Here is a 15,951-nt window from a genome sequence, read left to right as displayed (position 1 = left end):
ATTAACCTTCTTCCCAAGAGTAATGACGACGTCATAGTTAGGAATATTCCTTGGTGTGTTAAGAAGAAAACTTACATGAGGGTGTAAACACTGTTTTTTAATGCAACTCTTCCAGGTACAATTTCAACATACAAGGTATCCTACTCTAATGGTAAACATTTGTTACCATGGAAATATTTTCTATTATATGGCCCTCATTGTGGATTTTCCCCAAATAAATGAAATTTACAGTAAAAATAAAATAATTTAGTCTAAATACTCTTTCCAATGTTTTCAGTAATAGCCACGTAGCAGCTGTTATAAAAATAAGTATGATAAAATTTCTTAATCTTTAGAGTTAATGTCAGACATGAATGAATGCGATAGACTATTAATGCCATACCAAAATAGTATGGTATTATGCTAGTACTTTAGCAATGGGGTAATATAAGTATGAAAATTGCTTAATATAACCTTACCTAATTTGTATAATTTATATTTACAAATACAAGAGCAATTCAGAAGCACCCACAATGCTCTGGAATCCTTAATCTTTAAGTCATATTTAGGAATTTGAAATTTTAACATATATAAGAATTCTCCACTCCTCTGTGATTTAAAATATGATTATTACATAACTAATAATGATTATTCTCAGCTTTCACTCAGAATAATATCAATGACGTCATTTTGTTCCACAAAGAAAATTTACTGAATAAATGTTAACTATTTAAACTGTATAGTGAAATTAGAAGATTCCATAGTATTAGAAACAGGTGTGCATGCTTATCCAAACTTTGCTCAATATCTATTTCTCTTCTTTTTCCTTTTACTTGTTCTTGTTTAGTGCATAGATAATTGTGAGCTAACACATCTGATTTCTTCCCAAATACTTCCTGGTCTCTGCTTGCCTTAACTCTGTTGTGTAAGTGCTGTTTCCACAGATTCCACTTCTTTGGCAGAAGCCACCCTTGGCGCTGGGCTCCCCAGTCATGAGCAGTGCACTGTTCCCAAACTGATGGATGAAACCTCTCTCTCTGAGTGTCCTGGAACACCTGAGGCAGCCGTGACATCATTGACATGTACGTGGTCGGGCCTTTCCTGGCTGATGCTTTGTGGTCATGCATTGTGTAGAGTAAAAGGCCATCAAGTATGGATTTGGTTACGTGTTGAACTCTTGTGTAAAAATGTTTCATAAAGAAATAGGAGTTTCCTCCTTTTTACCTGAAATTTTATCCAGGTTTGGAGTTTGCTATTTCCATATCCATGTAGATGAATATGACAAAGGGTAAGATTAATAAAATCAGTAGTTCTGAAGGATTTCAGCTTCTCTTCTATTTGGCTTTCTACTTTTGGGGGACATTGTTTGAACTTTATTTTCAGTGAAAATATTTACATATGTATTCTTTATTGAACTACTTTGTTATCTATATGTGGCTTATTCTCTGTAGTACTGCTTTCAATTTTCTTATTTTAAAGTTAATGGAATTATTTTGCCAAAAGATGGCAAAACTTTGTAGTTAGGTAATACTTGAATTTGATCATAATTTTACTCATTTTTTCAGTGACTCAAAGTCTTTATCACTTCAAACCAGTTGTTTAAAATTAGTATACTATTACTCACTGCTTGTGGATATGCAAAATTTTGTGGCCTCTTTGGAAAACACTTTGACAGTTTGTTTTTTTATAGTAAAATTTAAACATTTATTTTCTATATCACCCAACAGTTTCACTCCTAGGTATTTTCTCAAGAAAAATAAAAGTCCCTGTGCACACAAAAACCTGTATATGAGTTATCGTAGAGTTTTTATTCATAATTGCCCCAAACGAGAAACAACGTAAATGTCCCTAAACTGAGGAATGGGTAAACAAACTATGGTCCATCCATAGATTGGAATACTACTACCTAGCCATAAAAAGAAACCAATTACCGATCCATACAACAGCATGGCTGAATCTCAAATGCATTGTGTTAAAAGAAGAAGCTAGACTCAGATGGCTAGATGTTGTATGATTTCATTCATATGACATTCTTGCAAAGACAAAAGTGTAGGGATAATGGTTGTCAGAGGCTAGGTTGTTGAGGGAGGGGTTGATTACCAAGGAGCATGAAGGAAGTTAGGAGGTTGATGGAATTCTTCTATATCTTGATTGTGGTGGTGATTATACAACTATATATGTCAGTCAAAACTCAAAGAACTGTGTTCCCAAAATGGTGAATTTTACTGAATGTAAGTTGTGCCTCATTTTCCAAAGAGAAAAACAACTCTGGTGGCAGCTACAATAGTATCCAACACAGTGAGCATTATTTGAATGAATGAACGAATAAGAGGAAAAAGGTAGTGCTACGGTATAGCTTTAATTTAATACAGTTATATTTTAGCAAAGAATAGTATTTGTCAGGCAATTTTTCCCTTTTAATGATCCTCAGGAAAAAGTTATAAGGTATCCTAAAAGTCCTAGTGAAATTTTAACCTTTAATAACTTCACAATTAAAATGTCATAGACTTACAGAACATCTTTTGAAAGTTTAAATATTTTTCTTTGAATTTTAAATAATTTTTTAATCTTTTTTTGTTTCAGTCAATATTTGCTATCTTCAGAAGGACTGAAAAGATAAAATTCAGATTTTATAAACCTAAGTATGTATAAAAGAAATTTCAATAATTTCAAATGATTTTTGGTGCGTGTATTTTTTAACATTTGCATTCAGAAGTTGTAACATCTTAAAACTGTTCTAAGATTTTGGGTAATGTGTTCCTTGAAAATGAGTATTCTTTCTTTATTGCTTATGAAGCTGAAACATAATAGTTGTTATATAACATTTGTGAAAATTACTCATTGTTTACAACCCAACTTCTTTTTTATTGAAGTCATAAAATTTGGCCATCATATAAGTTTGTTAACACATACGAAACAAACTTATTATTTTTAAAAGCTTGGAAAAATGTGTACTACACAAACAACAAACTGTGAAAATTTTCTTTGATAATTAGGGTTTTTTTTTTTTAAAGAATCAATGCCTTTTCTAAGGCTTCTAATAATAGGAATGCTTTTCAAGCTAATGAAAAAATACACTTAAGCCTGTATGATGCCTGTGACTACAAGTTGTAAAAAATCCCAGAAAAATTATTTGAAAAAATTTTTGAAACAACATATAACTCATTCTTTATCCTTTAATTAACTGAGATCAGTTTCTCAGTGAGGGCCCCATATGTAAAGAAAAGTTGTGTATCTCTTAAATAACTGTGATAGGCAAGAGAGAAATAAGGATAACAATTGATAATTTGCTAAATATTACTTGAGTTAAGGTAATTTACAAAAGAGCTTAACATATACTGAGAAGTCATTTATAAAACATATTTGTATCTAAGGCATCATGGCCTTTCATTTTTTTAATACACAATTTTCAGATTTTATAAATATACTCTTACATAGATACAATATGATGTCATAGACGTACAATATTGCACATTGGCATTACAATAACTATTGAACATGTCATGATAAAGTAACATTTGCCAAAATATGTAAACAGTAGTCCTCCATTATCTGTAGTTTTATTTTCCATGGTTTCAGTTACCCAAGGTCAACCACAGTCTGAAAACAGGTAAGTACAGTACATTAAGATATTTTGAGAGAGAGACCACATTCACATAACTTTCATTACAGTATAGTGTTATAATTTTTTCATTTTATTATCCGTTATTGTTAATCTCTTACTGTTCCTAATTTATAAATTAAACTTTATCATAAGTATGTATGTATAGGAAAACGTATAGTATATAGAGGGTTTGGCTGTGTGTATGTGTGTGTGTGTGTGGTTTCAGGTATCCACTGGGGTCCATATTTATGATATACTAAGTGGAAAAAAAACTAGGTGGAAAACATTGGCTAGAGTATGTTTCCATTTATATTAAATAAATTAACCAAAAAGAGAAGAGGAAACACGTGAGTGTGGGTATCTGCTTATGTATGCACATTATGCTTTCTGATAACATACAGGAAAAGTTTTTAGAGTAAGTTGCCTCTGAGAATCAAACTGGGTGGGAATAAAAATTAATTTTCATTGTTTAGTACTTGTTCTGTTTGTATTTCTGAAAATTATATTAAAAATCTAGATCAGTGGCTCTTAACCCTGGTTGCAAATTAGAATCACCTAAAGCACCTTAAAAATTCTTGCTGCCCCCCTTCATGGAGGCTCATTTAATAGCTGTGGAGCAGGGTGCGAGCCTCAGTATTTTTAAAAGGGACTCAGATAATTCTTAAATGTAGTCAGTACTGATAACTACTGAGTCAAATTTTTGTAAGTGCGTTTGTAGACAGTACAGAAATCTCATGTTCTTTTCAAATTGTGCTTTTAAAATTAATTTTTATTTAATTTGCATTATTAACCTATTGCATAAATATAAAAATCATTTAATTGAAAGATATATTTTTAAATGAAATATTTAACCAGAAGTTTATGAGATTAAATAACCTCTTGTTTCTACCATGAATAAAACCTAGAGTGATAGCAAATTGTTTTCAGAATTGTATTACTCTGGTTATATGTTAACATGATTTTTCACCATTAGAAAAGTATTTCATGATTATTTTTGAACCAGAATTTAAAAGAGTCCAACTAATTATTATTTTAAAAATTCCTTCCTTGCCCGTATTTCATAGGATGAATGAGGAAAATTAATATTTAGGATTATATCTGAATTTCTTTGTAGCTGGAATAAGCTCTGATTATAGCCTGGAAGAGATAGATGAAAAGGAAGAACTGAATGAAGTGCCTAAAGATGAGGCTGAAAAGATTTCTTTGAAGTCACAAGATATTCCTTTTATATCTACTAATATAATAAATACACTGAAAAATGATCCTGCCTCAGCCCTTGGCAATGATAGAAGAGAGTCCTCACAAAACTCCCAGGAAGAAAAACAAGAAACTAGCAACACAGATGGACAGTAAGTAGTCTGTGTGGCAGTGTTGGTGGTGGTTTGTTTAATTAATACTGGACTTCTGAAATATAGATCTAATATATTAAACACAAATATAGTCAGCCCTTTGGTTTAAACTCCGGCCCTTTGGTTTAGACTCCTTCCCTTTTACTATCATTATGAAAATGTTTATTACTAAAGTATCTATTTGCATGTAATTGTGTTCAAAGAAAATCAAATTCGACAGTTCTAATATCCCTTTGTCATGTAAACTATAGTGATTTGTATGACTCAAAAATTAAAGTGCATGTGTGTTTTGCCTATTAAATACTTGACATATATAGAATATTTAATTTTCAGTTTTCACTAAATGCCCCTGGAGAATTTTCAACATATATTAACAATTCTGCATAGCAGCGTCTAATGTTAAATTACCAGCATTATTTTTATAGTCAACTTTTCAATGCACAGAATGTACTCTGCACATGATCCTAGGAATGAAAGCTATGTTCTAGTCCTATAGCTTATATTTTGTTTGAAATGAGCACTATAAATAAAGATGAAATCAAGCAGAATAAATCATTTTCATTGGAGTTTTACTATAATTAGCATGGGATTGTCTCCAAATTAAACTATTTTATCACCAAAAATAAATAAATAAAAGATCCGTGAGGTCAATCCACATCGTGATTTATATAGTTGATCTTGCCAGATGCAAGACTAAAATATTTCATTTCCTTTTTCCTTAAAATACAACCAATAATAAAATAAAGATACTATTTTGGAATAGTGTCTTTTTTACCAAGCTTCTTACATCTTACATCTTTTTACATTTTTACCATAGTGTCCATTTTACCAAGCTTCTTACATCTTTCTTTGTAATAGGACCACCATATGAAAGCTAATGTTTCATAGCAGCATTTCCTATCAGTTGTATTTTTTCTTTGCTAATAAATTTCCAGTATTTGGCAGAACAAGATGATTATTTCAGTCCATCGGTCTTTGCAAATTAATGTCTATTTTCTCATTACGTGCATGCTGGTGTGTATATGTTTGAATAATATCAACATATAATGTACGATACTATATCTTCCAGAGGACCACACAATGTAGTATATGATACAATCAATGAAGAGATGGTAGTTGACAGTGTAAGAAACTTGAAGTCTTTGGGCCCAAGCCAAGAGAATGGTGAGTTAAATAAGCACCAATAGCCAACACTTTTATAGCACTATTATTTGTCAAGGACTCTTCTCAACAATTTATATATGTATTATTAACTCAATCTTGTGTATTGACTAATTTAATACCTACCCCACTTATAGGTATATTAGTAAACTGTTATTTTAGTCTTATTTTACAGATGATTGAGCCATAAAGATATTAAGTAACTCACTGAGGTACCACAATTATTAAGTGGCAGACCTGAACTCTGGCATTATTGCTCCAGAGTGTGCTCTTAACTATTACGTGTGCTACTTTGTTATCGTTAAATCTTAGAGATAATCTAACTTAGATCTTGGATCTTGAAGATGTATCCTTCATGCATCTGTTTATGATCTACGAGAGTATTTCAAACAGTTCATGGAAAGATTCATATTATCTTTTAGTTCTATTTTTCCATAAACTTTTTGAAGTACGTTCATTTTTCTTTTTTTTAACCCTTTAACTCCCTAGTCCAAGCCTCTTTTACTTCAAAGTCAAGTTACTACACCTTGGATGAAACTTTGCCTGATTTTCAAGGCCTGAACCATCTAATTATGTAAACTTATTCACCACTATTTCCTAGTTCCCAAATGAAGACAATTTCTTCTTTTTCTCATGATGTAAGGCACTCAATTCTATCTTTAGGCCTATGCTCATCCTCTGTCTACTTCACCCATTCAATTTCTGTCCAAATCCTACCACTCCATTTATTTTGTTACTTCATTACTAGAAACCATGTGGTTTTATATTCCTGAATCCTCTGCTGTATTGGACAGTTTTGGATCAGAAAAATTACATCTGATACTTTGTTTGAATTCTTCATAGCACCTAGAAGAATTCTGATATACTCTTAAAATATACACTTAGGACTGAATTTCAGAAAAATAATACTACACAAATAGAAAATTCAAGGAATGCACAATGGTATTTTAAGGGAATAAGGAAGTGGCTTATGAATTCTCATCCCAAGATTCTTACAGGAATGTCATATTCATACTTGGATAAGATATGGATAATCCTCATGTCATATATCTACAAGGGTACTTCAAATAGTTCATGGAAAAATAGAATCAAAAGACAAATCTTTCCAGGAACTTTTTGAAGTACCATCATATGCATATATATTAATATATAAGGTATTTCATTTTATACCTCACATTCTATACCATTCTGAGAAGGTCTAAAAGTAAATGATTTCACTCTTTTTTTTCCCCCTTTGATTCAGTTTTTCATAGCATATACTACGATGACAATAGCATTCCTATTGAGAGATCATAATTTAAAAGCTGTTTCCTTTTTTAAAAAAATGGTCAAATTAAATCATTTCTGCTGAAATTTTGACATCAGGTTAATGCTAGGGTCACAAATATATTTACATAATATTTATTTTGATTTGCACATGGTTTGCAATGACCTTTGTCAACTCTCGGTGTTTTTTAGGATAAATAATTTCTGTTATCCTTAAAGCAGTTTTATCCTGTTTTCCTTTTTACCTACCCCAGACACTTATCTAAATCATCCTTTTGTCAAGGATAGTATAAGAGCTACCTTCTCCCTCTACTGGCCATCCTTGGAAAATGGCCTGGCCATTCATAAACACATGGTTAGCATCATTGTCAGAAACATATGAGGATGGATTAGCTAAAAAATTCAGTGGTGATTCTAGGTTTTCAAGCCTGACAATCATTGGGAATATTTGTGAAATGTTGACCAGAAATTCAGAGTTACACTATGGGTAGGTGTAATCCACCAAAAATATGAAAAACAGAAATTTGGAGTTCTAAAACCAATAAATAAGGTTTTGTTACAAGGGATTTAATTTAAAATATATTTTTACATTGATTTACTTTCTTTTACAAAATATTTCTAATGTGTAAACTGGGCAATTCCTATATTCAATGGAAAATGGGAATTAAGCAAGAGAGAAGGAAATAGGCTAATTTGCTGCTGCTAGAAACCATTTCTTAAATTCTTCTGTGCTCATAACAGTGTTCAGAGGAGTGTATTTTGTTTGGGAAGAATAAAAATGAATTCCATTTAAAAATTGTATATTTAATAAAGGAATCTTACAATATAATATAGAATATTAATTGCTATTATTGATTATGCAATTAGGCAGACTTTAAAATGTGAAGATATTTTTTTAAATTGTGTATAAATTTACCTGAGAACATAATTTTTTGGCATGCATATCTTTCTTGTTTTAAACAGAGGAACTATTTTATGTAGCTCATTACATTTTAGGTAGTACACTTGATGTCATCCTCTTATAGGTAAAAGTGGATGATAATAAAACTAGAGAGAAAGTTATTGACAACCATCCACAATTTGACTCCCAAGGCCCATATTTCACTTGTGCTGTACACTGTACTACCATACCTGAAAAGGGAGGCCATTAGGGTTTTGATGATGAGGGCTGGCGGTCATACAGGAGAAATGGTTCTTCACGGTGTTTGAATAGAGGAGCACAGCATAGAAATCACTTAGTTCAGTACTAGGCACGTGGTAATTGCTCATAATCCTGTGTTTTTAATTACTATTTTCAAGTGACACATAATTGTACATATTTATGGGCTACAGTGTATTTCCACACACGTGTGTGATGTGTAATGATTAAATCAAGGTAATTAGCAAATTCATCACCTCAAACATTTATTACTTCTTTGTGTTGGGAACATCCAAAATTCTCTCGTCTAGCTATTTGAAAATATACAATAAATTGTTAATTATGGTCACCCTACAGTACTATAGAAAACTTTAACTTATTCCTCCTATCTAGCTATATTTTTGCATCCACTAACCAATCTCTCCCTTATCCTCCTCTCCCCCCTGACTATTCTACTCTCTTCTTCTATGATACCAACTTTTTTAGCTTCCACATATGAGTGAAAACATGTGGTATTTATTTTTCTGTGCCTGGTTTATTTCACTTAATACAAAGTCCTCCAGGCTCATCCATGTTGCTACAAATGACAGGATTTCATTCTTTCTATGGCTGAAAATGAGTATATATACACCACATTTCTTTATCCATTCATCTGTTGATGGACACTTAGATTTATTCCATATTCTAACTATTGTGAATAGTTCTGCAATAAACATGGGTGTGCAGATATCTCTTCTACATACTGATTTCCTTTCCTTTGGATATATACCCAGTAGTGAGATTGCTGGATCATATGGTAGTTCTATTTTTAGTATTTTGAGGAACTTCCATACAGTTTTCTATAATGCCTATACTAATTTACATTCTCATCAACAGCATATAAGGGTTCCCCTTCTCCCTTCCTTGCCAGCATTTGTTATTTTTTGTCTTTTTTTTTTTTTTTTTTTTAAAGATGACCGGTAAGGGGATCTCAACCCTTGGCTTGGTGTTGTCAGCACCACGCTCAGCCAGTGAGCAAACTGGCCATCCCCATATAGGATCCGAACCCGTGGCCTTGGTGTTATCAGCACTGCACACTACCCAGTGAGCCACGGGCCGGCCTGTTATTTTTTGTCTTTTTGATAATAGCCATTCTAACTGGGATGAGATGGGAGGTGATATCTCATTGTTTTCATTTGCATTTCCCTAATGATTAATGATTTTGAGCATTTTTTTGTATACTTGTTGGTCATTTGTATGTCTTCTTCTTTTTTTTTTTTTTTTTGATAAATGTGTATTCAGATCATTTGCACATTTTCTAATCAAATTGTTTTTCTGCTGTTGAGTTCTGTATTCTGGATATTAATCTCCTGTTGCATGCATAATTTGCAAGTATTTTCTCCCATTCTGTAGGTTGTCTCTTTACTCTGTTGATTGTTTCTTTTGCTGTGCAGAAGCTTTTTTAGTTTGACATAATTCCATTAGTCTATTTTCACATTTGTTGCCTGTGATTTTGAAGTCTCTTCCATAAATTTGTTGCTCAGACCAATGTCCCGAAGCATTTCTTCTATGTTTTCTACTAGTAGGTTCATAATTTTGGGTCTTATATAACTCTTTACTCCATTTTGAGTTGATTTTTCGTATATGGTTAAGAGATAGTGGTCTAGTTTCACTCTTCTGCACATGGATACCCAGTTTTCCCCATATTTACTTCCAGATGCCTTATTCCAGTTTTTTGCAATCATGGCGTTGACTGGAAGCTGTTGCTTTGTTAACCTAGACACTGGCAAATGAGTCTTCTTTTCGGGAGGTCTGAACTAGAATCAAGAGAAAAAGTAGTGCAGCGAAGAGCAAGACTATGTTTTCTACTTGGATTCTGACACCAGGAGAATAAGGATATCTTTTTCCTACAGAGAAAAAATCAAAATCAACATGATTGTTTTTGTGTAATTGAAATCATCCATGTTGTGACTAAAGACAAAGTCCTCTAACAGTCTTTAGCAAGGCCACTTAATTAACATGACAGTTAACTTAGATTCTGTTTTTACTTCAAATCTTAAAGGTAATGTTTTCTGTTGTCTGCCTTAATTAAAACTGACATTTGCTGAGATTGTTTCTCTTTTAATGTTGGATATGAAATAAAAATACACTGGGGCTATAGAAAAGAAGGAGTCAAAAATGGAAAAAAAATAGTTTTTTTTTAATTTCTCAATATCTTTTTTCACATCAAAGTCTTTACTTATAAGAAGAAACGTAGTTGCCTTCTATGGAGTGCTTATTCTGGGCAATATCCTATCCTAATGAGCATGTTATATAAATTATATATATATATATATATTTATATTTATAAAATACATATTTTCATCTTTTTATATCTGAGCAAACTTAGTCTCAAAGTGGTTAATTAACATGTGGCTACACCAGTTAAGCCAGGTTCCTAACTCAGGTCTCTATGAATCCAAATCCCACAATGTTTTCTCTGCATGTCATACCTGCCTTTCTATAATTAGTGAGCTGAAAATGATCTCCAGATTTCAAACCAACCCATTTCATGTTGGGAATGTAGGCATTAAAAACTTGAGTTTTTTTTTTTTTTAACTTTTTTCATATACTTGACAATATGTTTTCTCTCAATAGTTCAAAATGAAATAATTGCCTTTCCAGTGAACACAGAAGATATGAAAAATGGAGTGCAGAAAACAGAAACCAATGTAGGAGGTGTTGCCAAAAATAATGATGTGGACTTGGAAGTGGACAAACAGTCAAACTGTGAGGCACATAAAATTGATACTACTATATGTTACAAGGAAAATCATCTAGTAGCTTCATCAGTACGAGATCAAAAACTGAATCAACCCAGTGAAGAAAAGACAAAAATGCAAGATGCAGCAATTCAGACAACCCCTTCCTGTAACAATTTTGACAGGAATCACAAAGATCATAATTTGTCTGACTTTAAAGTTGATGAAAGTGTGCAAACTTCAAATAACAACAAATCAACTCAGCATTCATCCTTCATTCCACAAGATTTTGTAGATAACTCAAGAGAATTCAGGAGTCAGGGCACCCTAATTGTACATTCAGAAGATCAGCTTACTGTAAAAGATCCAATTTGTGCCCGTGGTAATGATGATCTTTTGCTTCCTGTAGATGGGATTGATAAAAATTCAACTGCTTCTTATCTAAAGAATTATCCACTTTACAAACAGGACTACAATCCCAAGCCAAAACCTTCAAATGAAATTACAAGAGAATATATACCTAAAATTGGAATGACTACTTATAAAATAGTGCCTCCCAAGTCCCTAGAAATATTGAAAGACTGGGAATCAGAATTCATAGGGTATAAAGATGATCAGGAGATACTGACTTTAGGAAAAACACATACTCATGAGAATGTGAGAGAAACTGCCATCCAGACAGAAGACCTTGTGATTTCTGAAGTCCCAAAGGAACCGCTGCCAGACCCTAAACCCAAGGCTACCTTGAGAACAGAGCCTCAAGTGCGCAGTGCTGTGAGCTCACCTGATGGTACCATGGCTAATCCTCTGACACCTATTCCCAGAATGACTAGAGACACTGGCACAGCTCCTTTTGCACCAAATTTGGAGGATATAAATAATATTTTGGAGTCAAAATTTAAATCTCGGGTTTCAAATCCCCAGGCCAAACCAAGTTCTTTTTTCTTGCAGATGCAGAAGAGAGTATCAGGTCACTATGTGACATCTGCAGCTGCCAAGAGTGTCCATGCTGCCCCTAATCCTTCTCCAAAAGAACTAACAAATAAAGAGGTGGAAAGGGACATGCTGCCTCCTCCAGAGCAGACTCTTTCTCCCTTAAGCAAAACAACTCACTCTGCTCCACAATTCCATATTAAAAAAACTGATGATGACATCATCAGTCACAAGCCTGCTGAAACCTCTCCTCCTCCCATACCTCCAAAACCTGTGCCTCTTCCCACTGCTCAGGTAGCAGCACTAAATCTGAAGACTTTGAGAACTTTTGGTGCCCCGCGACCGTATTCAACTTCTGCTCCTTCACCATTTGCTCTTGCTGTAGTAAAAAGGTCACAGTCTTTCAGTAAAACGCGTACTGAGTCATCCAGTGAGGGTGCATGTGCCCAGCCTCCACCTGACACAGAGGAAGGGAAGACTTGGTCTGTAAATAAATCTGTGGACATCCCACAACTTGGTGTGATTGATAAGGTAATGTTGCCTTTTGAGAAATAAGTATTCAGGTTCTTATACAACATTTAACAATGTTCAGTGTTGCACCTGAGGGTTAACAAGCATGTTAATATGTCTGTGTTACTTAACTCTGAATTCATATTCATCTGATATCAAGCTATTACAGGGAAAAGAGTGGTAATACATAGAATCTAATTAAGAATTATTGTAATTCATATAACTTGAAGATATTAGTATAAGGCCATCATTATATAATTGTGTCATTAGCAAATGTTTTAAAGTGTTTCATACATTTGTATAGTTTACTACTTTATAGTTCTGCCTATTTTCCAGTGTTTTGCTTATCTTAATTTGTTTTTAACTTTTCTGGATGCTCTGGTTTACTCTATTTTCTTCTTCAAATTTACAGTACTATGTAATAGCAAAATAAATAGTTTTAATTATTTAGAAACATAAGCAGTATCAAAGACTAGATAAAATGAACATCTCTCAGCTATGCATCTTTCATTATATACATTTATCCTCAGCTTACCGAACATTTTTAGGTATAAATAATTTTAAAATGTAATATTCTTAATTCTCTATTTTATTAATTCATATCTAGTTTTCCAGTTTTATGTGTGTTGACCAAAACATCTTCTAACTACTCTCTAACCCTAATAATTCGCTAGAAAGGGGTGTTGACTTAGTGTTTGGTCGACTAAGTGTTGTATTTTGCTAGGTTCAGGTAATACAGTCATAGGAGAGGATGAAATTCACAGCATGGATCATGGTAATCCACTTGCCATTTTTAAGAAATACGTTGTGTACTTTTACTTTGATAGTGTTTAAAGAATACTTTCATATTTGTGTGACAGTTCCAGAAGTATTTTATACTACTTTTTCAAACATTTCTAGAGTGAGAGAACGTTAACCATATTGCCAAGCAAAGGTTTTTCCAAAATTTTAAAACAGTATTTATCTTGAAGAATATTTCTTCATATATTTTGCATTTATGTTTATTACTTTGATATAGCATTAGGAGAAGATGTATGAGATTGAGATTAATTTTTTACAGTGGAATAAAGCCTGCATTTTTTCTTGGAATGGAATACCATTCCTAAACAGTGGAAGCTTGATTTAGATACTACAGTTTTTGAGTCATTGCCTGAGCCCTTTTTAGCTCATTTTTTATAAAGATATTTATTTGGAAGTTTAAAAAATAAATTTTTAAGATTACTTGATAACATTTGCCAGTTAAATCACTTACTAAATATTCCTTCCTAAGAAGTGTAATTAAATTTTTGATTCTTCAATTTGGAAGTTCCTAAATTTTATTTTTAGTCTTGGGGGAAAAACAAAGAAAATATGGTTAGCCCTTGGGTCCTGTGACTTCTAGAAGCACAAAATAAGCTATTAAGTATAGCATAACTAATGTTCCTTTATTGTAAGATACGTTAGATTCAGCCAATACAACATTGTTACTATTTGACTTTTGTACATTATACTTTCAAAATAATAAATTCATAACCTAATATGTTGGAAACATGGAAGTGTGTCATTTTTTAGTTTGTAGAATTTTTTGATTATTAATTTGGCTCTTCTAGCCAACTCCGTGTATTGGTGAAATCAGTCTTATTTGACTCAAGCACAGTAAAATTTCCACTGTATTTATGAAACAAAGAGAAGTATTGCTTTTCTTCCTTAGCCTTCTCAGTTCGAGAGAAGGAAAGGTGAATGCCCTTATCTTCCAAATTAGCTCTGGCAGCAGAGATCATTCAGTGGGTGAGGAAACAGGGCTGTGTCTAAGACACCAGTGTGGCAAATGGTGATTCTTAAAGAACTATTGATGATGAATATTTTTTCGCAAAAATGGCCCATTCTTCCCTTGGTATTCATGTAAATATTTTGTCTTTATTTTTGTAGGAAAATAACTCTGCACATAGTGCACAGAATTCCCAAACACAGATTCCAACTGACTGCCCATCGTTCACCCTTAAGAGACAAAGTTCTTTAACATTCCAAAGCTCTGACCCAGAACAGATCCGACAAAGTTTGCTGACTGCAATCCGCTCTGGAGAGGCTGCTGCCAAATTGAAAAGGGTAAGTTTTCTTTATCAGATGGTGACAGTGGGTTTATTTTCAACATTGTCAAACTAATGGGAAAAATTTTTCTAGTGTTTAAATCTGAATAGAGATCCAGAAGTTACTCTTTGATGTCAGGGGTCATTTTTGAAGTATAAGCTGAAAGAGTCCAGAGTCTTATACATACATAAAAACATGTCAGGTCTGTTTTCCACAACATGGGCCAGGTGCAGAACATGGGTTTTGTTCATTATTATATAACTATGTATAGAAAGGGCCCTGGATTCTTATTGTAAGGGATTATGTTAGCACAGCAAGAAAGATTCTTTTGAAAATATTTCCCTATTTCAGAAAAAGTGAAGTAGTAATAGGAACCTAAAAGTTATCAGTTATATCTTGTATTAGTCCGTTTCTGTTGCTTATAACAAAATACCTGAAATTGGAAAATTTGTAAAGAAATGAAATTTATTTCTTACAGGCCCTTGGTGGATGGTGATTCTTCACCACAACACAGGGTATCACATGGCAAAATGGCTAAGTAAGAGAGAGCTGAGCTGCTCGGTTGCTCTCTTTTTAAAGCCATCAGAACCACACCCATCACTGCATGAATGGATCAATCCATTCATGGGGACACAGTGATTACAACCTAATCACTTCTCTAAGGCCCTACCTTTCAATTACCATAATAGGATCTCCCACCCACTTAACATTGTCACAGTGGGGATTAAATTCCAATGATCTTTGGGGGGACATTCAATCCATAGCATAGTTCCTGCAGTGATCAAGGTTACTAACATATGTGGGGTTTGGGGTAAAGTTTTACAGGTTAAACTAAGAAAAAGTAGAGACTATCTAGAGATTTGCTTTAGATGAGAGCTAATACAGAAATTCAAGACTTAATAATGCCCTGCCAAAGTTATCTAGCTCCTCCTTACTGAGGTGTAGGAGAGCATCTGGAGAAGGAGGTTTGTTTCTTCTTAGAGAAAACACCAAACAAGTGTCACAGGGAAATCTTGGCAGGTAGGTTTCCTCCCTCTGTCCCTTTCATCCACTGAAAGGGAACACAGTGAAGCTTTGAGCAAGGCTCATCACTTAGACTTCATCTCCCTAAACCTCTCTCTCGTTCTCCCCTTAGTCCTCCTGGAAGCACCTCAACAACCAAGACAGGAAAAGTACTTATTATTCCACTGACTCCCTAGGCATTTCATTTTGTAAATTCCTTCT

General features: G+C 33.3%; 1 protein-coding gene across 1 annotated transcript in view; it reads left to right on the top strand.

Annotated features, from left to right (window-relative positions):
- COBLL1 (cordon-bleu WH2 repeat protein like 1) overlaps positions 1-15,951 on the top strand; it is a 168,722-nt gene that overhangs the window by 147,347 nt on the left and 5,424 nt on the right. The window contains exons 10-14 of the mRNA XM_063085710.1: positions 924-1,061; positions 4,698-4,932; positions 6,002-6,096; positions 11,114-12,681; positions 14,569-14,745. Of these exons, the coding sequence (XP_062941780.1) occupies positions 924-1,061; positions 4,698-4,932; positions 6,002-6,096; positions 11,114-12,681; positions 14,569-14,745 (2,213 nt within the window). The remainder of the gene's footprint in view (positions 1-923; positions 1,062-4,697; positions 4,933-6,001; positions 6,097-11,113; positions 12,682-14,568; positions 14,746-15,951) is intronic.

The sequence above is a fragment of the Cynocephalus volans genome, chromosome 1 (genome assembly GCF_027409185.1).
Source record: "Cynocephalus volans isolate mCynVol1 chromosome 1, mCynVol1.pri, whole genome shotgun sequence".
Taxonomy (NCBI): domain Eukaryota; kingdom Metazoa; phylum Chordata; class Mammalia; order Dermoptera; family Cynocephalidae; genus Cynocephalus; species Cynocephalus volans.
Note: the sequence above shows the minus strand (reverse complement) of the source record. Positions and strands in the feature narration are given on the sequence as shown.